The 26217-nt window shown below is 41.1% G+C and overlaps 1 protein-coding gene across 1 annotated transcript in view; it reads right to left on the minus strand.

Moving 5' to 3' along the window:
* The window catches only part of amfra (autocrine motility factor receptor a), a 71985-nt gene that overhangs the window by 32992 nt on the left and 12776 nt on the right, over window positions 1-26217 (minus strand). Inside the window, exons 2-3 of the mRNA XM_072279372.1 lie at window positions 1750-1842; window positions 39-203 (exon numbers count right to left, since the gene is read on the minus strand). Coding sequence (XP_072135473.1) covers window positions 39-203; window positions 1750-1842 — 258 coding nt within the window. The remainder of the gene's footprint in view (window positions 1-38; window positions 204-1749; window positions 1843-26217) is intronic.

A 26217-nucleotide genomic window follows, 5' to 3' on the forward strand; every position in this document is an offset into this window, starting at 1 on the left:
ACACAAGTTAAATTTACGGACTTAAGTCCATGACTTACGTATTCAAAGCGGTCTTTACATAGCTGGACAATGAGGTGAAGGAAGACAAGAACAGCAAACCAAAGGCACCACATCACCACCTCCTCGACAGTTTGAACATTTAGCACACCAAATATGAAGATAAACTTGTAGAAAACGAAATTCCAAAATTTATCCTTCAGGTGCTATAGAGAGGAAACAAGAGTCAGAAAGTTCATCATAAAAGGTTCTGCTTGGGTCAGATTAACACATCATAATAAGCAGTATAAATTTCCACAAGCAACAGGAATTCTGCAGATGCTGGAAATTAAAGCAACACACATAAAAGTTGCTGGTGAACACAGCAGTCCTGACGAAGGGTCTCGGCCTGAAATGTCGACTGCACCTCTTCCTAGAGATGCTGCCTGGCCTGCTGCGTTCACTAGCAACTTTTATGTGTATTGCTTAAATTTCCACAAGTTCCTGATTGCATGACATTTTGCTTTGTGTCTAACATAAATCTGGACATTACACCATAGTGCTGGAGCACTATCCTTGCCTCTTCAGTGGCTGAAAACAGATCCTATTTGTATAGAAAAGCTAGCTTTTCAAATTGTACTTGCCCAAACATTATCCTTGCACAACAATTTCACCAGATCAATTTTTATCCACTCTACGGAATTGCTCTATTTTAATTCAAGAGGTTTGGTACAAATGTTTACTATCTATGAACTAAAAAGATTCAGGTATAAAAATTGCTTTTTTTCCTCCCCCCAATCACCAAAAGCAAACTTCTTAATACAAACCCACATAGAAACTTGCCATTATTTTAACATCTCTGCAAATTAAAATCACAGTGTACATCATCCTACATCTGTAGTATGTCATTATTTAAGAAAGACTAGCAATGATTGGCAATTGAAAGCCCTGGACATTGTACGCTGCAAAGAGCAGCTGAACGATCCACAGTCTGAACCTGAGAACTATAAAAGGCTGCCTTCAATTATTTCTTTCACAACATCTGAAGTCACTTGACTAGTGTGCCAAAGTAAGGAGGAACAGTTTACAAAGCGATATGGCTGTGAGAAGAAAAAGAGTTGTATAATCATCAGTTAAAGGAATAGGGTCAAGGATGAAGGTTGGATGCTAAAATAACAGGAATTTAAATAATACAAGTTACTAAGTAAGGGCAGAAGCATGGCTTCTAAACCTCTATAAACATTCAGTATTCTCTCTCTTAAAGGGCTTTTTTGGCAAAAGGTGACAAAACTACCTGTTTAAAAGCTTTTTCCCCTTAGAATTTGTACCTTTTTTTTAGTTACACTAAAATATCTTGAGTTCAGTTTGAAAAACTATATTCAGATTTCCAAGAAATTCCAGTGCACAATTTAAGATTAATACAAAAGGTATAAATATAATGCTCGAGCCTTACTTCCTGACCTCAGCTCGAGAAGAACTAACTGTAGGACTTTACCACTAATCTCAGTAACTATGCATGTAAGGTAACTTGGGAACAGTGGGAATAAAGTGAAGCTGATATTTTTGATTGCAATGGAGTACTGGAAGAATACAAGGGAACTTCCCTAAAGCACATGCTCATTTTTAAAATCTTTTTTCAAATTGACACAAACAAACACAAACACTAAAGCTTCAGAAGACTAATCTTCTAAAGACATTGCAAATAGGAGATAAAATATAATTGCAATATTTTAAAGAGTTTTACTCCTTCCAGTCTTAAAAATTGACCCTTACCTGTCTTTCACTGACCCGCAGAGTTCCAAAGACCACGTACTGGATCAGTTTTCCAATTAACATCAGAAGACAACATGCTGTGTTCACCAGCACCTGGAAAACGAATTAACAACAGAGCTTCAGCAACTGGATCATTGCCATCAACAGAGTTACAAAAACTTCACTTTTCAATGGATGTCCAAAACTGAAATTAGCTTCACCCCTCCCCTACCACCACTACCAATAAATTGACAAATAGAGCTAAGACACTGCTAACTCTAAAAGTAGATTACATTTGGGTTAATGAGCAGAGAGAGATGTGTTCTTCCAAATCACCTACACAAGACAGTGAACTGCAGGAGGAGTAATACAAATTCAGAGTAATACTTTAAAGAGCAAGTGGTATAAAGCCCACAAAAATAGTCATTTAAGTCGTGAGCTTAATGCAGCATCTTGGAGTATTTTGCTCACAGAAACAATGTTAAACAAAAGTTTGAAAAGTGAGCCATGAGAGCAGTTGGCCAAACACTCAAACAGGTAACATCTTAGAAAAAAAAACAGAGGGAACTGATGGTAAGGGAAACAAACTGCAGGGCTTAAAGTCTTGGGAGTTGAAGTCTGGAGTGCCAATGTTGGAGCCATTAAATTATGGTTAGGAGAATGGAGAAAATTACAGAAATAGGAGTGATTCCAAAAATGAGAATTCAAGTTAAAGGATCATAGATAAACTGGATAGTGTAAGTTAGGTGAAACGTCACCCAAAACTATTCTGCCTTAATCTTGCCAAGTCTAAAACAAGACCAGCATAATATACATAAAATTGATGCTCATCAACACTGCTTCGGACAATTGTGGTTGACAGTTGGGATTAGCTTCCAAGTAGGATGGCAGGAAAATGCTGTAGCTATTAAATACTGACAAGTTCAATGTGCACAAATATCTGACACCATGAAACAAATTACTGTAATAGGAATAGAAATAGAATCAAGGCTCAGATTTCAAAGTTATACTTAATCAGGAACCAGTTACCAAACAGAACAAGATTGAAGATCTATTTCCCTGCAGGAACTACATTACCTTTCTCCCCAAATACAGGAGCAATACAAGTCAAACATCTGTAAGATTTAAGAAAATACACACATACACAACCACTTTGCAATCAGATTCTGTAATCTGCTAAACTGCAAACAAGCTGCCTAATGGTCTGTGCTCTGCTATATTATGAACGAACATTTATTGCTATGGTCAGGGAACAGAGTCCATCACAAACAAAAAGCAAACTGAACATCACATATTTTAAAGGAATCCAGGCCAAAATAACAGCATGACAACATTTATTTTGCCTTTTGTGTTTGAAAAATCCACATGCATTTTCAGAAAATATTTAATTTTATTTTAAAATGAAGATTTAAAATTTAATATAAAATTGTTAAAGTACACATGATTTTAGCTATGGTTCCACTGACAAAATCATGAGGTTTCTTTGCTTCATTAATGATTAACTGTTCTATTTCTACTAAAAACATCTTGATTTAGCTATTAGGAATTTCTAAAGCAGCACAAAATAAACTTTCCACCTGAAGTCAATTTCCTCACATGAGCTTCCAAAATGGAAAAATAAAACTGAACTCACAAAATAGGAACATGATTTCCTGGAGCCCAGCAACTTTGATTTTTTTTTGGAAAAACTAGTTACATTGCAGGCAAATAAATAAAATCACATCTAGGAACTTAGTGCCTTAGTTGCTAGTTTTCCATTGCATTAAAACAACACTGAGAGTCACATTGAAGTTATTTATTGGAGTTACCTGAAAAGCAACAACTTTAATTGCAAGGCCAAGGAACAGAATTTTTGGCTTAACTGCATCATGCCACTCTGAAAGCAGCCACTATCAGCAATAGCATTCCGAAATAATGCCCTGTGAGTTCTCAGAATTCAGAGCATGTGGCCCAACAAAGACAATCCCTGCAGCCAGCTCTGAAGGGGATATATGGTCCCCAACCCCCGACCCTCCCCAACCCAGCCCCCAATAATATACGGAGCACTCATCTAACTTTAGGGATGGATACTTAATGAAAGTATGCCACAATGTGAGAATGTCTCTCAAAGGAACAGAGGGCCCTGGAAGGTTACCTGTACAAGTTATGGTGGTAAAAAGGCTATCAGGGCCATGGGCAGGCAGCCCTGACTGGATATCTTCAGCTAGTCTCCAAGCAGATTGCATTACGTTGAAGAGTTCAATGCAAACAACTGGCCAAGCTGGCTGCTACTGAGACCAGCAGCAGCCACAACTGCCTAGTATGACATTAAAGCTCCTAAATGTGACTATGATCCCACCTCCATGGGCAATGGAATGAATCTGTATTGAATGTGATCAGAAATTTCAATCAGAAAAAGAATGCAATTTGAGTGTTGACCCATCAAATACCATTGTTTGCGTGTAAATTGAATTGTTAAAACCAAAGTCTTCTGCAAGTGACCCTGTCCCCATAATAAAAGTCAGGTATCACACTGCATACAAGCATTTTCCGTGTATCAGAGGGAGGTTTTACACCAGACAGATGCAGTGCCAGAGCCAATCAAAATGCCACTTAAAGAGAAATTCATGGGACCCAAGACAGTCAGTTTGAGCAAAAACTTTCTGATCTATGCATTGTTTCCATGCATTGTCAACAGCAGAGTTTTAGTTTTATGAAATTGTGAAAAAAAAATTCAAGTTTATCACCATGGAAGTACATACATAACCAGGGTATGCCATGGAAATTAGCTTTTTGAAATAGTAGCATAACACATTACAAACACAAATTAACAAACTGACATCAATATAAATTATACATAACATAAACAACATTTTTAAAACTTAACACTGAAGAGTTCATTACATTTGCACTAGGCCAAAAATGATGAAATATTGGTCAACGAAGTTTCAGATCATCTGGCTGCTCTCAACCCATAAAAACACTCCAAACCTTAGAGCTATTTTCATATTCCTTTTTACCCAAATACGCCATAATATTCCCACTTTTTCTGCAAGCATTAACCCCTCCTCAACTACAATGTTGCAGCAATGACAACTACATTTTCTCACTTTATTGGTCATGCTGTTGTTCCAATCATGATCTAAAAAAAACATTCCCAGTACTCAAACCTTTCCACCACTGCCCAGCATCAAACTTCAGCGGAATTCAGTCTGCAGCCTCCTTTTGTGCCACCCTTTACATCAAAGATAGGAGGCATTCAACGCTCCCTCAAGCTGAAGCTCTTTCCCACCTATTTGCTCTTAACCACTTTCTCATCCTTCTATTGGTGGACTATCCACCTCACCAAGTGTTAGCCCATGCCATCTGCCAATACAGCAGCTATCACTGATATCTGCTTCTTGCACTCAAAAGCATGTTCACTGGTAAACAAGTCCTGACGAAGGGTCTCGGCCTGAAACGGCGATTGTACCTCTTTCCAGAGATGCTGCCTGGCCTGCTGCATTCACCAGCAACTTTGATGTGTGTTCACTGGTAAACAAGTTACTTTCCATCAATATTCCATCAACTACTGCACAGAGTCTTGTCATCTTCAGAAATTTTCATATGACTCTGCCATAGTTGGATGCATCAGCAAGGGAGAGGAGGTTGAGTACAGGGCTATGGTAGGAAACTTTGTCACATGGTATGAGCAGAATTATCTGCAGCTTAATGTGAAAAAGACTAAGGAGCTGGTGGTAGACCTGAGGAGAGCTAAGGTACCGGTGACCCCTGTTTCCATCCAGGGGGTCAGGGTGGACATGGTGGAGGATTACAAATACCTGGGGATACGAATTGACAATAAACTGGACTGGTCTAAGAACACTGAGGCTGTCTACAAGAAGGGTCAGAGCCGTCTCTATTTCCTGAGGAGACTGAGGTCCTTTAACATCTGCCGGACGATGCTGAGGATGTTCTACGAGTCTGTGGTGGCCAGTACTATCGTGTTTGCTGTTGTGTGCTGGGGCAGCAGGCTGAGGGTAGCAGACACCAACAGAATCAACAAACTCATTTGTAAGGCCAGTGATATTGTAGGGATGGAACTGGACTTTCTGATGGTGGTGTCTGAAAAGAGGATGCTGTCTAAGTTGCATGCCATCTTGGTCAATGTCTCCCATCCACTACATAATGTACTGGGTGGGCACATTCAGCCAGAGACTCATTCCTCCGAGATGCAGCACAGAGCGTCATAGGAAGTCATTCCTGCCTGTGGCCATCAAACTTTACAACTCCTGCCTTGGAGGGTCAGACACCCTGAGCCAATAGGCTGGTCCTGGACTTACTTCATAATTTACTGGCATAATTTACATATTACTATTTATTATTTATGGTGCAACTGTAACGAAAACCAGATTCCCCCGGGATCAATAAAGTATGACTATGACTATTATTATAGATGATCATGTCACAATCTTGAAAGACACCCAAATGCTGATGCTATTTACTCTGAAATAAGGCTACATACAAATTGGAACAAACACTGCAATAATGTGGCCAACGTTAGTTATTTAGCACAAATAAATTGTCTTCTCAAAGCACTCATAAAGTGGCAATTCCAGACCAAACTTGAATTACTGAAGGATGCTCGACAGCTGTGCCACACCTTGAATACTATCACTACTTAAAAAGTGAAATCAAGCAACATAAGTGAAAACAAGGCTTCACTCCTGGATGAGCTCAATGCCTTCTATGCTTGCTTTCATCTTCAAAACATGGAAGAGCATTCAAGAACTCCCACAGCCCCTGATGACCCTGTGACTTCAGTCTCCGAGGCTGACTTGAGAATAGCCTTCAGGAGGGTGAACTCATGGAAGGCATCCCGGCCGGATGGGGTACTGTATCTGGCTGAGTACTAAAGACCTGTGCTGATCAAATCGCTGGAGTGCTCAACAATATCTTTAACCTCTTGCATCAGCAATCTGAGGTACCTGCCTGCTTCAAGCAAGCTTCACTTATAGTGGTGCCTAAGAAAAACATGGTAATCTGTCTCAATGACTATTGTCCAGTAGCATTTACATCCACTGTGATGAAGTGCTTTGAGAAGTTGATGATGAAACATCAAATCCTGCCTGAGAAGATACTTGGATCTCCTCTAATTCGCCTACTGTCACAACAGATCCACAGTTGCTGCCATTTCATTGGCTTTTCACTCAACCCTGGAATATCTAGACAGTAAAGATGCATCAATCAGGATGTTCTTTATCAACTGCAGCTCAGCATTCAATACTATCATCCCCTCAAAGCTAATCAATAAGCTTCAATACCTAGGCCTTAATACCTCCTTGTGCAATTGGATTTTCCTCACTTGAAGACCCCAGTCAGTTCAGATTGGTAATGTCACGTACCCCGTGATGGGAATAAAGAACCAGCAGAAATAGAAAACACTTTGGAGTCCAGTATTGCTACTAATTAATGATATTTATTAGTAACTATGCAATACAGTTAAATAAATGTAGATAAATCAAACAGGTTAGCAATGATTATATACAAGTAAATCAGTAAGTGTGGAAATATATGTGAAAAACCAAGCTTCTTTACGTCTAGGGGTAAAAAGATACAGTCACAATGATGAGTAAAGTTCAGTTCAGGGTATGGGGGGGGAGGGGGAGGGGGGGGGGGAGGGGGAGGGGGAGGGGGAGGGGGAGGGGGAGGGGGAGGGGGAGGGGGAGGGGGAGGGGGAGGGGGAGGGGGAGGGGGAGGGGGAGGGAGAGGGAGAGGGGGAGGGAGAGGGAGAGGGAGAGGGAGAGGGAGAGGGAGAGGGAGAGGGAGAGGGAGAGGGAGAGGGAGAGGGAGAGGGAGAGGGAGAGGGAGAGGGAGAGAGATAGATTTGAGTCTTCAGCTGAGCTGACGCCGTCGATCTGCTCGTTGTCCTCCAAAATCCTTTAAAAGGCACTGACTGTGACCACAACAAAGGGGACCAGTTTTCTGTGGTGGAGCTATCACCCAGGGAAGGGTGGACACATGGAAAACTACCCACCAGTCACTGCCTTTTGTTTTCACTGCAAGAGCCACTGATCAATCCACCTGATCGATCCTCCAAAAACCACTTTGCCTGCAGCCACAACAAAGGTCATTCAGTGTCCAAACATGTGTTTGGATTACTGCCTGTGCTACGCGACCGTGAGAGTAGGAATGCAATGAGGTGGGGGATAAATGCGTGGCTGAGGGATTGGAGCAGGGGGCAGGGATTCAAGTTTTTCAATCATTGGGACCTCTTTTGGTGCAGATGTGACCTGTACAAAAAGGACGGGTTACACTTGAATACTAGAGGGACCAATATCCTGGTGGGGAGATTTGCAAGGGCTACTGAGCTGACTTTAAACTAGAATGGTTAAGGGGTGGGAATCAAATTAAAGAGACTAGGAGAGAGGAGGTTACTTCACAAATAGAAAAAGCGAGTAGACAGTCTGTGAGGGAGGATAGGCAGGGGTCAGAGATCAGGAGCACTTAGACCAAAGATGTAGGGACCAAGGACGAAAAAGATAACAAAACAACAGGAATTCTGCAGATGCTGGAAATTCAAGCAACACACATCAAAGTTGCTGGTGAACGCAGCAGGCCAGGCAGCATCTCTAGGAAGAGGTACAGTCGATGTTTCGGGCAGAGACCCTTCGTCAGGACTCCATTAAGGATAAAAAGAGAGTAAGAGGTGGAGACATTCTTAAATGCATCTATTTTAATGCTAGGAGCATTGTAAGAAAGGTAGATGAGCTTACAGCATGGATTGATACCTGGAAATATGATGTTGTAGCTATTTGAAACATGGTTGCAGGAAGGGTGTGATTGGCAACTAAATACTCCAGGATTTCGTTGCTTCAGGTGTGATAGAATACGAGGGGAAAGAGGGGGAGGTGTTGCATTGCTTGTCAGAGAAAATATAACAGCGGTCCTCTGGCAGGATAGATTAATGGACTCGTCCAGGGAGGGTATTTGGGTGGAATTCAGGAATAGGAAAGGTGTAGTGACGCTAATAGGGGTGTATTATAGATCACCTAATGGGGACCAAGAACTGGAGGAGCAAATTTGTAAGGAGATAGCAAATATTTGTAGTAAGCACAAGGTTGTGATTGTGGGAGATTTTAATTTTCCTCACGTAGACTGGGAAGCTCATTCTATAAAAGAGCTGGATGGTTTGGAGTTTGTCAAATGTGTGCAAGATAGTTTTTTGCAGCAATACATAGACGTACCAACTAGAGAAGGGGCAGTGTTGGATCTCCTGTTAGGGAATGAGATAGGGCAGGTGACGGAGGTATGTGTTGGGGAGCACTTCGGGTCCAGTGATCACAATACCATTAGTTTCAATATAATTATGGAGAAGGATAGGACTGGACCCAGGGTTCAGATTTTTGATTGGAGAAAGGCTAACTTTGAGGAGATGCGAAAGGATTTAGAAGGAGTGGATTGGGACAATTATTTTATGGGAATGATGTAATAAGACCATAAGACAAAGGAACAGAAGTCAGCCATTTGGCCTATCGAATCTGTTCCGCCATTTTATCATGAGCTGATCTATTCTCCCATTTAGTCCCACTCCCCCACCTTCTCACCATAACCTTTGATGTCCTGGCTACTCAGATACCTATCAATCTCTGCCTTAAATACACCCAATGACTTGGCCTCCACTGCTGCCCGTAGCAACAAATTCCATAGATTCACCACCCTCTGATTAAAAAAATGTCTTCACATTTCTGTTCTGAATGGGCGCCCTTCAATCCTTAAGCCATGCCCTCTTGTACTAGACACCCCCCATCATGGGAAACAACTTTGCCACATCCACTCTGTCCATGCCTTTAAACATTTGATAGGTTTCTATGAGGTCTCCCCTCATTCTTCTAAACTCCAAGGAATACAGTCCACGAGCGGACAAATATTCCTCATATGTTAACCCTCTCATTCCCGGAATCATTCTAGTGAATCTTCTCTGTACCCTCTCCAACGTCAGCATATCCTTTCTTAAATAAGGAGACCAAAACTGCCCACAGTACTCCAAGTGAGGTCTCACCAGCGCCTTATAAAGCCTCAACATCACATCCCTGCTCCTATACTCTATTCCTCTAGAAATGAATGCCAACATTGCATTCGCCTTCTTCACTACTGACTCAACCTGGAGGTTAACTTTATGGATATCCTGTACGAGGACTCCCAAGTCCGGTTGCATCTCAGAACTTTGAATTCTTTCCCCATTTAGATAATAGTCTGCCCGTTTATTTCTTCTGCCAAAGTGCATAACCATACACTTTCCAACATTGTATTTCATTTGCCAGTTCCTTGCCCATTCTTCCAGTCTATCCAAGTCTCTCTGCAGACTCTCTGTTTCCTCAGCACTACCAGCCCCTCCACCTATCTTCGTATCGTCAGCAAACTTAGCCACAAAGCCATCTATTCCATAATCCAAATCATTGATGTACAATGTAAAAAGAAACGGCCCCAACACGGACCCCTGTGGAACACCACTGGTAACCGGCAGCCAACCAGAATAGGATCCCCTTATTCTCACTCTGTTTCCTGCCAATCAGCCAAAGCTCTATCCACATATGTAACTTTCCCGTAATTCCATGGGCTCTTATCTTGTTAAGTAGCCTCATGTGTGGCACCTTGTCAAAGGCCTTCTGAAAATTCAAATATACAACATCCACTGCATCTCCCTTGTCTAGCCTACTGGTAATTTCCTCAAAAAATTGTAATAGGTTTGTCACGCACGATTTTCCTTTAAGGAATCCATGCTGAGTTCTGCCTATCTTATCATATGCCTCCACGTACTCTGTAACCTCATCCTTGACAATCGACTCCAACAACTTCCCAGCCACCGATGTCAAGCTAACAGGTCTATCATATCCTTTTTGCTTCCTTGCCCCCTTCTTAAATAGCAGAGTGACATTTGCAATCTTCCAGTCCTCCGGAACCATGCCAGAATCTATCCATCGCTAATGCCTCCGCAATCTCCACAGCTACTTCCTTCAGAACACGCGGGTGCATTCCATCTGGTCCGGGTGATTTACTATTCAGCTTCCGGAGTACTTTCTCTGTCGTAATTGTGACTGCGCACACTTCTCTTCCCTGCCACCCTTGAGTGTCCAGTATACTGCTGATGTCTTCCTCAGTGAAGACTGATGCAAAATACTCATTCAGTTCCTCCGCCATCTCCTTATCTCCTATTACAATTTCTCCAACATCATTTTCTATTTGTCCTACATCCACTGTCACCTGTCTTTTACTCTTTATATACTTGAAAAAGCTTTTAGTATCTTCCTTGATATTATTTGCTAGCTTCCTTTCATAGTTAATCTTTTCCCTCTTAATGACCTTCTTAGTTTCCTTTTGTAAGCTTTTAAAAACTTCCCAATTCCCTGTCTTCCCACTAATTTTTGCTTCCTTGAATGCCCTCTCCTTTGCTTTAACTTTGGCTTTGACTTCTCTTGTCAACCACGGTTGCAACTTTTTTCCATTTGAAAATTTCTCCTTTTTTGGAATATACCTGTCTTGCAACTTCCTCACTTCTCGCATAAACTCCAGCCACTGCTGCTCTGCTGTCTTTCCCGCCAGTGTCCCTTTCCAGTCAACTTGGCCAGTTCCTCTCTCATGCCACTGTAATTCCGACACATCAGATTTCCGCTTCTCTTTTTCCAATTTCACGGTGAACTCAATCATGTTATGATCACTGCCTCCTGAGGGTTCCTTCACCTCACCTCAATCTCTCTAATCACCTCTGGTTCATTACGCAATACCCAATCCAGTACAGCCGATCCCCTAGTGGGTTCAACAACAAGCTGTAATAGAGAAATGGAGATCATTTAAAAGTGAAATTTTGAGGGTACAGGATCTTTATGTTCCTGTTAGTTTGAAAGGAAAGGATAAAAGTTTGAGAGAGCCATGGTTTTCAAGGGATATAGGAAACTTGGTTCAGAAAAAGAGAGGGATTTACAATAAATATAGGCAGGCTGGAGTTAATGAGGTGCTCAAGGAATATAAAGAATGTAAAAAGAATCTTAAGAAAGAAATTAGAAAAGCTAAAAGAAGATACGAGGCAGCTTTAGCAAGTAAGGTGAAAATAAATCCAAAGGGTTTCTACAGTTATATAAATAGGAAAAGGATAGTGAGGGATAAAATTGGTCTCTTAGAGAATCAGAGTGGACGGCTATGTGCGGAGCCAAAAGAGATGGGGGAGATTTTGAACAATTTCTTTTCTTCGGTATTCACTAAGGAGAAGGATATTGACTTGCGTAAGGTAAAGGAAACCAGAAGGGTAGTTATGGGAAGTATAAGAATTAAAGAAGAGGAAGTACTGGCACTTTTAAGGAATATAAAAGTGGATAAGTCTCCAGGTACAGACAAAATATTCCCTAGGACCTTGAGGGAAGTTAGTGTGGAAATAGCAGGGGCTCTGACAGAAATATTTCAAATGTCATTAGAAACGGGGATGGTGCCGGAGGATTGGCATATTGCTCATGTGGTTCCATTGTTTAAAAAGGGTTCTAAGAGTAAACCTAGCAATTATCAGCCTGTGAGTTTGACGTCAGCGGTGGGTAAATTGATGGAAAGAATTCTTAGAGATGGTATATATAATTTTCTGGATAGACAGGGTCTGATTAGGAACAGTCAACATGGATTTGTGTGTGGAAGGTCATGTTTGACAAATCTTATTGAATTTTTTGATGAGGTTACTAGGAAAGTTGATGAGGGTAAAGCGGTGGGTGTTGTCTATATGAACTTCAGTAAAGCCTTTGACAAGGTTCCACACAGAAGGTTAGTTAGGAAGATTCAATCGTTATGCATTAATATCGAAGTAGTAAAATGGATTCAGCAGTGGCTGGATGGGAGACGCCAGAGAGTAGTGGTGGATAACCGTGTGTCAGATTGGAGGACGGTGTGTAGCGGTGCGCCTCAGAGATCTGTACTGGGTCCAATGTTGTTCGTCATATATATTAATGATCTGGATGATGGGGTAGTAAATTGGATTATTAAGTATGTAGATGATACTACGATAGGTGGTGCTGTGGATAATGAAGTAGGTTTTCAAAGCTTGCAGAGAGATTTAGCCCAGTTAGAAGAGTGGGCTAAAAGATGGCAGATGGAGTTTAATGCTGAAAAATGTGAGGTGCTACATTTTGGTAGGAATAATCAAAATAGGACATACATGGTAAATGGTAGGGCATTGAAGAATGCTGTCAAACAGAGGGATCTAGGAATAATGGTGCATAGTTCCCTGAAGGTGGAATCTCCTGTGGATAGGGTGGTGAAGAAAGCTTTTGGTATGCTGGCCTTTATTAATCAGAGCAGTGAGTATAGGAGTTGGGATGTAATGTTGAAACTGTACAAGGCATTGGTAAGGCCAAATTTGGAGTATTGTGTACAGTTCTGGTCACCGAATTATAGGAAAGACGTCAATAAAATTGAGAGAGTACAGAGGAGGTTTACTAAAATGTTGCCTGGGTTTTATCTCCTAACTTACAGAGAAAGGTTGAACAAGTTAGGTCTTTATTCTTTGGAGCATAGAAGGTTGAGAGGGGACTTGATAGAGGTGTTTAAAATTATGAGGGGGATTGATAGAGTTGACGTGGATAGGCTTTTTCCATTGAGAGTGGGGGAGATTCAAACAAGAGGACATGAGTTGAGAGTTAAAGGTCAAAAGTTTAGGGGTAACATGAGGGGGAACTTCTCAGAGAGTGGTAGCTGTGTGGAACCAGCTTCCAGCAGAAGTGGTTGACGCAGGTTCGATGTTGTCGTTTAAAGTTAAATTGGATAGATATATGGACAGGAAGGGAATGGAGGGTTATGGACTGAGTGCAGGTCGGTGGGACTAGGTGAGAGTAGGAGTTCAGCATAGACTAGAAGGGCCGAGATGGCCTGTTTCCGTGCTGTAATTGTTATATGGTTATACGTGTCTGAGGTCTATATCATCTGACCTATTTATCCTACCGTACTGGATACCAGCTGTTATTCAAATAACTCCTCCTTCCTCTCTCTGTGTAAGAAATGAAAAGGCAGGCAAATATCCTTGAAGAAAGTTAAAAACAACCTGTGAGCAGTCTTCATCATTCTCTCTTTTAAAAACAAGTTGTTGGTGTTAAATAACTCTCTCTTTTCAAAAGCACAGTTAATAGAGGTAAATGAGCACAGTTTATAGGGGTAATTCAGGACCCCGTCACAGTAACAACATCTCTTCCTCAATCTCCATCAACACTAGTGCACCACAAGGCTGCGTGCTTAGCCCCCTGCTCTACTCGCTTTATACTTATGACTGAGGCTAAGCACAGCTTCAATGCCATACTTCAGTTTGTTGACGACACCACTCTCGTTGGTTGAATCAAGGGTGGTGACAAATCAGCTTAAAGGAGGGAGGTTGAAAATCTGGCTGAGAGATGCAATAACAACAACCTCTTATTCAACATCAGTAAGACCAAGGAGCTGAATATTGAGGTCAGGAGAAGGAATCACAAGCCAGTCCTTATCAGAGGATCAGTGATGCAGAAAGTCAGCATCTTTAAATTCCTTGGTGTTATCATTTTGGAGGACCTGTCCTGGGCCTAGCACATAAATGCAATTAGGAAAAAACACAGCAGTGCCTCTATTTCCTTAGAAGTTTGAGAGGATTTGGCATGACATCTAAAACTTTGATAAAACTTCTCTCGATGTGTGGTGGAGAGTATACTGACTGATTGCATCATGGCTGGGTATGGAAATACCAATGCCCTTGACAAAATCCTACAAACAGTAGTGAACACAGCTCAGTCCATCATGGGTAAAGCCCTCCCCACCATTGAAGACATCCACACAGTGCTTTTGTAGGAAAACAGCATCTATTAAAGAACCCCACCACCCATGCCATGCTCTCTTCTCACTGCACATTGTCTTTATTGTCCTTTGCACATTGGTTGTTTGTCTGTTCTGTTGGATGCGGTCTTTCATTGATTCTGTTATGTTTCTTGGATTTACTGAGTATGCCTGCAAGAAAACTAATCTGTTTTGTATTTGGTGACATATATAGTTTGATAATAAATTTACATTGAACTTTGAACCAGAGTAATGCAACATTTTCACCGCTTTCTTTCCACTGCTTTTACAATGAGTGACATTTTTAATAAAGTTGTGAAACCAATCCATATTAAATCATTACGCCTTCCATAAAAATAAACCGTTACTTCGTCAGAAATCTCCACCTCTGCCTGACAATCGTGGTGTTAGTAGACAATCCATAACTTAGTTACATATTTAACCCATAGAGGAGCTTTCAATCACAAACAAAAAACAGTATTTTCACCTCTAGCTGACTTCTTTACTGCCTCAACTCTTGCAGCCACGAACCCAGACACTTAGTTATTTTTAGATGTGACCTTTCCAATGCATGCATACCTACCCTATGCCCCACCCCAAGCAAACTTCAGATCATTCTAAACACTGTCACCTGTGTCCCAACATGAACAAAGTTCAATTAACCAATCACTCCTGGGATTGCCAAACAGATGAGTAAGCATTAGCACAATGTCCACTTATTCATCCTGGTCATCAGACCTCTCCTCATCTCACTTCTCCCTATTACTGACCTCCAATGTTATCTTGTCCACCCTTGAAAGATGCTAAAATGCCTGCATGTTTCCAATTCACGTCTTAAGCATCCAGCTTTCACTTATCCCATTGATAACCATGCCAAGGCCATGCCATACCTCCATAGCCCCAGTAAATTTTATTTCAAGATTATCTTTAACGCTAGCCTTTGATCAAGTATTTTGTCAACTGGCTTTACCACTCATAGCCGTTCCGTCAATTTTTTAAAGCATTCCAGTGAAATACCCTGAGGCCATATTCTTTGACATCACTGTAGTGATTGTTTGCTTCCACAGGTTACCTTGCAGTTATACTTCAGCCAACACAATTGCAAGTCACCAAATAGTAAATCAAAAAAAAAGATAAAACATGCATTTATTTTATTACTTCACTAGCTATGATGACGACAACTGTGACCACTGCTTCAAATGGAAATAATAAATCAAATCCACATACCTATTCACCACATAATGTCAAGACATTCTTCTCATCCAAGTTGTCTGCAGCAAATCCAACAATTACACTTATGTTTTATAACCCTTACTGTCTGGAGAAATAGTGACAGAAAATAGATGAAACAATAAAACTGAAAATCCTCAAGAAATCTCCGATGATTTTCTTTGTTCCATCCTTGCCAGAACTTACGGTTTAACAAGAAATATGTATCCTAGCCGCTTGTATTTTCTGGCAATATCATTATGATAAGTGGGATTGGATTGAAACAAATCTACCAGCAGCTAAACATCATATCCCTGACTCTACCTCAACTACTCAGAAGAGAAAGCCAACCCTTGTACAATGTTGATTTATGTATCAGAAGTAGTGATGCATGGTAGCACAGTGGTAGTGTAACTCTTTACAGCACCAGCTCCCACCAAACTGGGTTCAATTCCCACCACCGTTTGGAAGGAACTTGTACGCTCTCCCCGTGACCATGTGGGTTCTCCCACCCCCGGCGCCAAGTGTACCAGTTTCCTCCCATATTCCAAAGACATACAGCTAGGGTTAGCTATGTCGGTGCCAAGAAGCATGGTGACACAAGCAAGCTGGCCCCTGTACAATCTTCAGACTGTATTGGTTGTTGATGCAGATGATGCACTTCACTGTATGTTTTGATGCTTTCAATATCTGTATGACAAATAACGCTAAAGCGCTACATGAAAAACAGTTGTCAATAAGAATCTACATTATGCAATCAAACAAATACTGCTAAACATCAAATGCAGTATTCGTTAAACAGGGGTGTGATCTTACAACACAGGCAACCAATTCATACGGTCATATTTAGGCACAAAATGTGGTAATTATATAAAGTGGTAGCTGCTAGCAGCTATGTAAATAGGGAGATTATGACTAAAGGTTTAAGTGTTTTACATCAATTTTAGTCAGATGTGTGAAACAGGTGTTCCACTCTCATCCCAAATATCCATATTATTACAGAAATCAATTTTTATTCAATATACAATTTAAGGAACAGTTAACCATGTTGGAATTAGTAAAGGTTATGGATCCCAAAAAGATTCCAATTGTGACAATGAAGTGGAAGTCTTCAGAACTACTTCTCAATTTAGTCCAACTTCCAGTATGCAATACTGAAATTTAACCAAGAGAAAGGGAAGAATGATTCAGGTACGACCCACCCAGAAAGTGCAATCTATCACCCAAGAGACAGGGTAGGAATGAATATCAGAGGAGCAGAAGACCTTACACATTTGCAACCTTGGCTCCGCCATACATCAACACTCTTTCTGATCTAACCTTTGCCTCTTCACCTTGACTCTCTTAAAGAAAAAAAACTATACATCATTGATTTCCCCCAGTTAATCTATTCAAGTGACTCAGTCACCATAATATTTTTACAAAAGAGTTCCTGATATTTATGGGTCTCACAAAAAAAATCTCTATTTTAAATACAAGATTCCATTGCTCAAAACTTTGTCCCTACAGGCCTCTCCAAGTACATATTCCACTCAAGAAGAGAATATATCTTCTTTGGATTTACCCTGGTGAGCTTTCACAATATTTTATGCTTCACTACAACTTTTCCTCATGTTAATTCCTCCATGTCATGAATCAACCTAGGGTACCTTCACTGTACTGTGCCTCCAAAGCATACATTTCATCCGTAAATAAGGAGACCAAATTCTAAGGCTGATCTCAATACCCCACACAGTATTGGGGAAATCTACTATTATGCTACATCTGCAATAAAGATCGATACTCTATTTGACTATGATTACTTTTATATCTACATCCTTTTCTTCTTTTTTTACAAGGCCGTCCAGATGTCTTAACTTAAAATATCTTCTGCTCGTCTATTGTTCTTGTCAAAGTGAATAACTTCGTATCTGCCATTTTTTTTAAAACTTAGTACAGATTGTAATCTCCTCAACCTCATTTCCCACCTACTTTTGGACTGTTAGTAAATTTGACAATAGGCGCAACTCCTTCATTCAAATCACTGATATTGGTTACAAATAGCGGAGACCTAAACACTTATCCCTGTGACATATTATTAGTTATACCTTTCCACTCTAAAATGATCCATTAATCACCGATTGTTAGACAATTCTTAATTATTTCAATATTACCTACAATATCGTAAGCTTTTACTGTGTGCAATTAATAATTACAGTATTTTATTAAAGTGGTTTCTGGAAATCCAAACATAGCATATTGGCAATTCATACTAAAAACTCCAAAAGATTTTTTATATTTCTTGCTAGTTTACTGCCGGGTTATTTTCTCTTGCTTTAAAAAAATGATCCTTTGCTGTTCTTTTTTGGAAAAACAAGTTATGACAGTTACCAGCTAAATACCTTCTGGCAGCATCACTTTTTCTTCCACATTAGTGACCAATGTTTCCAGTTATTGAAATGGGTACTCAATAAAATTCCAGCTTTTCTTTTAAAATTTCAGCATAGTACTTTCTTCGCCCTGCTTCACTCAATTCTAACTTTTGCATTCTACTAAGAAACCAAGAAAATGTATCAAATTTTTTCTGCACAGAAGGCATTGCCAAAGCTACAAATTGGCATTTAGTAGTTATTGCTCCCCCTATCAATCCAAAATTGACAATACGCAAATTTAATGAAGAACAGCAAGGGCTACAGACAAGGAAGTCAATGGACAACCACAAAGATTTTGGTTAAGATATTTCCTCTGGCAAATTTGAATATTCATAAATGTAATGCAAAGTATGTTAAAATAGGTTTTGAAAGAGGAAAGAATTTCATGGCTTTAAAATCTTAGGGTTTAAGTAATGAAACCGGAGGAAAAAAATTAAAAAGCTACTGTAAGAGAGATTTAAAGTCTGTTCAATAAATTAGATTAAACCTAGAAATATAGGAGCAATAAAAATAATTGGAGGAACTTAACGTGAGGTGCAGCATTTGTTGCAGCAGAGCGATTGTTGACATTTCAAGTCAAAACCCTGCATAACTATGGTTTTTGCTCCAGATTTGAGCCCCCTGCATCTCCATTTACAAGAATATGTTTTGTTAAGAAGTCATTTCCAGGTGTGCACAAAACCTAACTCAAATAAAAGAGTACTGGGTGCAGAATCAGCACTTGAAATTCCAAGCCAAGAACAGATTGCTCATGAGATGGAAAGATTAAACATTTGACTTGATCAGCTGAAGAGATCCATTTAAAATGGTGCCACGTACGGCGGCCGTGTTGCGAGCTCCGTTCCAAATCTACAGTGTACTACTAATTTCTACGATTTTTTTAGTATTTTCTGTTCAAGTAGCTAATAGTCACATCAGATACGATAGACTGACCCTTCTGAATACCGGAAAGACAACATTTACCCACTATGTGCCGCCTTTTCTAAACTGTGATCCTCTGCTTGCACGATCCATGGGAGACTCATCTCTTACAGTGTTTACAGACATTCTGGATCTCTCCCTCTCCCAGTGTAGAGTGCCCTCCTGCTTCAAATTATCCACCATTGTCCCTGTACCAAAAAGGACCAAAGTAACATGCCTGAATGACTAGCGTCCTGTCGCACTCACCTTAATAATAAGCAAATGCTTTGAGAGGCTGGTCAAGGATTACATCTGCAGCTTGCCTCCACCCAAACTGGACCCCCTACAATTCGCCTACTGACACAACCAATAGCCACTGCTCTACATACTGTCCTTACACATCTGGAGAAGAAAGATGCTTGTGAGAATGCTGTTCTTGGACTACAGTTCAGCATTCAATACCATAGTTCCATCCAGGCTCGACAAGAAGCTCAGCCCTGACCCTGCCTTGTGCAGCTGGATCCTGGACTTCTTGCCAGATTGCCAGCAGATTTTATGAGTGGGCTCCCTCACCTCCAACCCTCTGACTCTCAATACGGGAGCCCCTCAGGGCTGTGTATTGAGTCCCCTCCTTTACTCCCTGTATACCCATGACTATATCGTCACCCACAGCTCCAATCTGCTAATTAAATTTGCCGATGACACTACATTGATTGGCCTTATCTCAAACAACAACGAGGTGGCCTACAGGGAAGTCATCTCTCCGACACAGTGGTGTCAAGAAAACAACCTCTCCCTCAACATCGCAAAAACAAGGGGCTGGTTGTGGATTACAGGAGGAATGGAGTCGGGTGAACTCCTATTGACATCAAAGGATCTGGGGTTGAGAGGGTAAGCAGCTTCAAGTTCCTCGGCATCCACATCACCAAATACCTCACATGGTCTGTGCACACCAGCTGTGTGGTGAAAAAAGCACAACAGCGCCTCTTTCACCTCAGACGGTTGAGGAAGTTTGGTATGGGCCCCCAAACCCTAAGAACTTTCTACAGGGGCACAATTGAGAGCATCCTGACTGGCTGCATCACTGCCTGGTATGGGAACTGTACCTCCCTTCATCGCATGATTCTGCAGAGAGTGGTGCAGACAGCCCAGCGCATCTGTAGCTGTGAAATTCCCATGATTCAGGACATTTACAAGGATCATTGGGGACCCAAGCTAACCCAACCACAATCTGTTCTGGCTGCTACCATCCAGGAAGCAGTACCACAGCATAAAAGCCAGGGCCAACAGGCTCCGGGACAGCTTCTTCCACCAGGCCATCAGACTGATGAACTCACGCTGATTTAAGTGTAGTCTATATTAGATTGACTGTTCTATTGATTATAAATTACTATGATTGCACAGTGCACATTTGGACGGAGACAAAGATTTTTACTCCTCATGCGAAGGATGTAAGAAATAAAGTCAATTCATTCAAAAAGTCAAATGTGTTGTATTTAGGCAGATGTCACAAAATAACTCCTAAGATCAGGAGCAATCACCTAAAATATAATGCACTATAGCCCCAAATTTTGACACTGCAAGTAAAAGAGAGTTTGTCAATATTGTACAGCTAACTAATTTGGAATCTACTTTGGCAATAGTCCTTTGACAATCCTGATAAACTGCTGTAGACAATTTGACAGAACGTCAATGTCACAAGCAGTAAGAAACTCAAGCTCATACACTAAAATCAGAATCAGGTTTATTATCACTGGCATGTGTCATGAAATCTGTTAACTTAGCAGCAGCCATTCAATACAACACATAATATAGAAAGGAATAGTAATAAATAACCAATTACAGTATATGTATATTGAATAGATTAAAAATCATGCAAAACACAGAGATAATATATATTACAAAGTGAGGTAGTGTTCAAGGGTTCAATGTCCATTTAGGAGTTGGATGAGAGAGGGAAGAAGCGGTTCCTGAATTGCTGAGTGTGTGCCTTCAGGCTCATGTTACCTCCTACCTGATGATAACAGTGAAAAAAGGGCATGCCCTGGGTACTTTGTAGATTAGTACCCAAGATGGAGCCGACTAAATTTACAACCCTCTGCAGCTTCTTTCGGTCCTGTGCAGTAGTCCCCACCCCACCACCCCTCCATACCAGACAGTGATGCAGCCTGTCAGAATGCTCTCCGCGGTACATCTATAGAAGTTTTTGAGTGTATTTGTTGACATACGAAACCTCTTCAACCTCCTAATGAAGTATAGTTGCTGTCTTGTCTTTTTTATAACTGCATCGATATGTTGGGACCAGGCTAGATCCTCAGAGAGATCTTGAAACTGCTCATCCTCTCCACCTCTGATCCCTCTATGAGGATCGATATGTGTTCCTTCGTCTTACCCTTCTTGAATTCCTCAACGAGCTCCTTCGTCTTACTGACGTTGTGTGCCAGGTTGTTGCTGTGACACCACTCCACTAATTGGCATACCTCACTCCCATATGCCCTCTCCTCACCATCTGAGATTCTACCAACAATGGTTGTATCATCAGCAAATTTACAAATGGTATTTGAGCTATGCCTAGCCGCACAGTCATGGGTATATAGAAAGTAGAGCGGTGGGCTAAGCACACACCCCTGAGGTGTACTAGTGTTGATCGTCAGCGAGGAGGAGATGTTATCACCAATCCACACAAATTGTAGTCTTCCGGTTAGGAAGTGGAGGATCCAGTTGCAGAGGGAGGTCAAGGTTCTGTACCTTCTCAATCAGGATTGTGAGAATGATGGTATTAAATACTGAGCTACAGTCGATGAACAGCATCCTGACATAGGCATTTGTGTTGTCCAGGTAGTTTAAAGCCGTGTGCAGAGCCATTGAGATTGCATCTGCCATTGGCCTATTGTGGCAATAGGCAAATTGCAGTGCTTCCAAGTCCTTGCTGAGGAAGGAGTTAAGTCTAGTCATGACCAACCTCTCAAAGCATTTCATCACTGTCAACGCAAACATGAGGAAATCTGCAGATGCCGGAATTTCAAGCAACACACATAGAAGTTGCTGGTGAACGCAACAGGCCAGGCAGCATCTCTAGGAAGAGGTACAGTTGATGTTTTGGGCCGAGGCCCTTCGTCAGGACTAGCTGAAAGAAGAGCTAGTAAGAAATTTCTAGGCTTTGAAGGGGAGAATAGAACTACAGCTGTGAAGATCCCTGCTGCACCTGATGACCCTGTGATCTCTGTCTCAGAGGCCAATGTTAAGCTGTCTTTAAAGAGGGTGAACCCTCACAAGGCAGAAGGTCCAAATATTGTACCTGGTAAGGCTCTGAAAACCTGTGCTAGCCAACTGGCTGGTGTATTCAAGGACATTTTCAACCTCTCACTGCTACCGGCAGAAGTTCCCACTTGCTTCAAAGAGGCAACAATTCTACTAGTGCCTATGAAGAATAATGTGAGCTGCCCTAATGACTATCACCCGGTCACGCTCACATCGACAGTGATGAAGCAACACACATAAAAGTTGCTGGTGAACGCAGCAGGCCAGGCAGCATCTCCAGGAAGAGGTACAGTCGACGTTTCAGGCCGAAACCCTTCATCAGGACTAACTGAAGGAAGAGATAGTAAGAGATTTGAAAGTGGCAGGGGGAGATCCGAAATGATAGGAGAAGACAGGAGGGGGAGGGATGGAGCTAAGAGCTGGAAATTTGATTGGCAAAAGGGATACAAGGCTGGAGAAGGGACAGGATCATGGGATGGGAGGAGAGGAGCACCAGAGGAAGATGGAAAGCAGGCAAGGAGTTGAAGTGAGAGGGACAGAGGGAGAAAAAAAGAGAGAAAGAAAGGGAAAAAAATAAATAATAATAAATAAGGGATGAGGTAAGAAGGGGAGAAGGGGCATTAACAGAAGTTAGAGAAGTCAATGTTCATGCCATCAGGTTGGAGGCTATGCAGACAGAATATAAGGTGTTGTTCATGCTATTGGGTTTCGCTTTGTAGGAAGTAAGGTCCTGCAAACCCTGCCAAAGTTGCCGTGCATCCGATATCACCTCTAACCTCATTCAAAATTGTCCCTTCACTGTTGAAATAGCCCTCCGCAAACCATACCTGATTTTGTGATACAGACCTGGGTCGCCAGACTTGAAATCCATATTTGTTAAACTGGCGATCATATAAACTTCCTCAATTCTTTTCAGATGGCCTCCGAATATGTAGAACACACATCAGGGACTCTTGTGTTACGTAAAATAGAACAGTCATGCGACAGTATTGAAAGAACTCAATTATGTAGCACCTGAACCTTGCAGTAAGTGCTACTGCAGTTTATTGTTTGCAAAATACTCCCTAGAGTACATATAATCAAAACATGCAATACAAAAGATTTTTTTATGTGTATTTTGTTGACACCTCTCATTGCCACTTAAATATTATTACATCACTTCTCCATCTTCTTGTATCCAGTTATCAATCTCCCTTGGAGGAGTTCATGTACAATCAACAATTATGGACAAGAGGAATGAGAGAGAAACAACCAAAGAGCTGTAAGTGTATCTAATTTTCTTCCTATTTTTATAGATATTATTGTGGCTTCTCTCCAAAAATGATTAAGATCAGGTAAGTCACTACTGTGGAAATCTAAACTGAAGTCTGCCTGAGCTGGATGGCTGAACACTGCCAAAACCCACGAATAAAATTATTTTTCTGCTCTTTTTCCAAAAATCATGGAAGCACCTAACACAAATTTATGAAGTCGATAGTAACCCAAGTGATGATTCAAAACATATCTTTCAGTGGTTAAAATAAATAAAAGCAACTAATTTTAAAACATTATGATATCAGAAGGGAGAATTTTTGAAGGTGAAGAATCAATACGCAACAACTTGCATCAGCACTGATGAGTATTGAGAGATAAATGAAAATCTAAATACAACTAATCCTGGGCATTGGAAATAGACACAGAAAATTCTAGAAGACCCTTCAATAAAACAGGTAAAGAGAATGAGGGCTTTACAGTACACCAGGCAGGAGAAAAAAAATAAACAAGCTAAAATTGTGACACACAAGTCAATGCAGTAGGAAATGACCAGATTAGGTAGTATCTGAGGAAAGAAAAAAAAACTAAGTTTTAAATGAAAGATGGATAACCTACAGCTGAAATTGCTAATACCCAAGAAAACAAATTATCTAAAAATCTCTAATTTAATAAGAGTTCAAAAAGCCTCAGCTTGGGACAGTATATAAATTACTGCTTCTCAAGTCTGTTTCGAGCATCATTAAGCGGGAAGGGTTAAAGCAGCGGAGTGGCGTTACTAATCGGGGAAAATGTCATGGCAATGCTGTGTCAGGACAGACTGGAGAACTCAGCTAGTGAGCTGTTATGGATGGAACTGAGAAATAAGAAAGCTATGACCACATTAAAGGGGCTATATTACAGACCACCAAACAGTCCAAGGGATTTTGAGGAACAAATTGGTAAAGAGATTGCAGACTGTTGCAAGAAACGTACGGTTGTTATAGTAGGTGATTCCAACATTGAACATTTTGATTGGGAATCCCATACTGCAAATGGACTGGATGGGATAGAGTATGTTAAACCTGTTCTGGAAAGTTTCCTTCATCACTACATGCAAGCCCTAATGAGACAGCGTACAAAACTATTCTGGAATGAGACAAGGTAGGTGACAGAAGTTTGTGTACAGGAACACTTTGCATCTAGTGACCACAATATATTTATACTTTATTGTCGCCAAACAATTGATACTAAAACGTACAGTCATAGCAAAATTTGATTCTGCGCTTCCTGCTCCCTGGATTACAAATCGATAGTAAATATTAAAAAATTAAATTATAAATCATAAATAGAAAATATAAAAATGGGAAGTAAGGTACTGCAAAAAAAATCGAGATGCAGGTCCGGATATTTGGAGGGTACAGCCCAGATCCGGGTCAGGATCCATTCAATAGTCTTATCACAGTTGGAAAGAAGCTGTTCCCAAATCTGGCCGTATGAGTCTTCAAGCTCCTGAGCCTTCTCCCGGAGGGAAGAGGGACGAAAAGTGTGTTTGCTAGGTGGGTCGTGTCCTTGATTATCCTGGCAGCACTGCTCCGACAGCATGCAGTGTAAAGTGAGTCCAAGGACAGAAGATTGGTTTGTGTGATGTGCTGCGTCGTGTTCACGATCTTCTGCAGCTTCTTTCGGTCTTGGACAGGACAACTTCCATAGCAGGTTGTGATGCACCCTAGAAGAATGCTTTCTATGGTGCATCTATAAAAATTAGTGAGGGTTTTAGGGGACAGGCCAAATTTCTTCAGTTTTCTCAGGAAATAAAGGCGCTGGTGGGCCTTCTAGGCAGTGGACTCAGCTTGGTTGGAACAAGTCAGGTCATTTGTGATATTGACCCCGAGGAACTTAAAGCTTTTGACCTGTTCCACTTATGCACCACCAATGTACATCGGGTCGTGCAGTCTGCTGATCCTTCTGAAGTCAACAACCAATTCCTTCGTCTTGCTGATGTTGAGGGATAGGTTATTGTCTTCGCACCATGCCACCAGGTTCTTAATTTCCTCTCTGTACTCAAACTCATCATTACCCGAGATACGGCCTACAATTTTTGTGTCATCAGCAAACTTATATATTGAGTTCGATGGAAACTTGGTTACACAATCATGGGTGTACAGTGAGTACAGCAGAGGGCTGAGTACATAGCCTTGTGGGGCACTGGTGCTCAGAGTGATTGTACAGGACAGCTTATCCCCTATTTTTTTTTACAGCCTGGGTCCTGGCTGTGAGGAAGTTGAAGATCCAGCTGCAGATCTGAGTGCTAAGGCCCACGTTCCGGAGCTTAGGTATTAAAGGCAATCCCTTTGCAACACCCCGGTCGGTTAGCAAATTAAAACGACCAGCAAAAAAAAGCTTTACTGCCATTAGTTTCAAAGTAAATATGCAAAAAGACTCATTAGGTTCACGGGTTGAGATTCTAAATTGGAGAAAGGCCAATTTTGATGGTATCAGAAATGATCTGGCAAGTATAGATTGGGACAGGCTGTTTTCTGGCAAAGGTATACACAGTAAATGGGAGGCCATCAAAAGCAGGAAACTTTGAGAGTACAAAGCTTGTATGTGCTGTCAGAATAAAAGGCAAAGATAACAAGTGTAGCGAACCTTGACCTTCAAGAGATATTGAGGCCCTGGTTAAGAG

Source organism: Mobula birostris, chromosome 15 (genome assembly GCF_030028105.1).
Source record: "Mobula birostris isolate sMobBir1 chromosome 15, sMobBir1.hap1, whole genome shotgun sequence".
In the NCBI taxonomy this organism is placed as follows: domain Eukaryota; kingdom Metazoa; phylum Chordata; class Chondrichthyes; order Myliobatiformes; family Myliobatidae; genus Mobula; species Mobula birostris.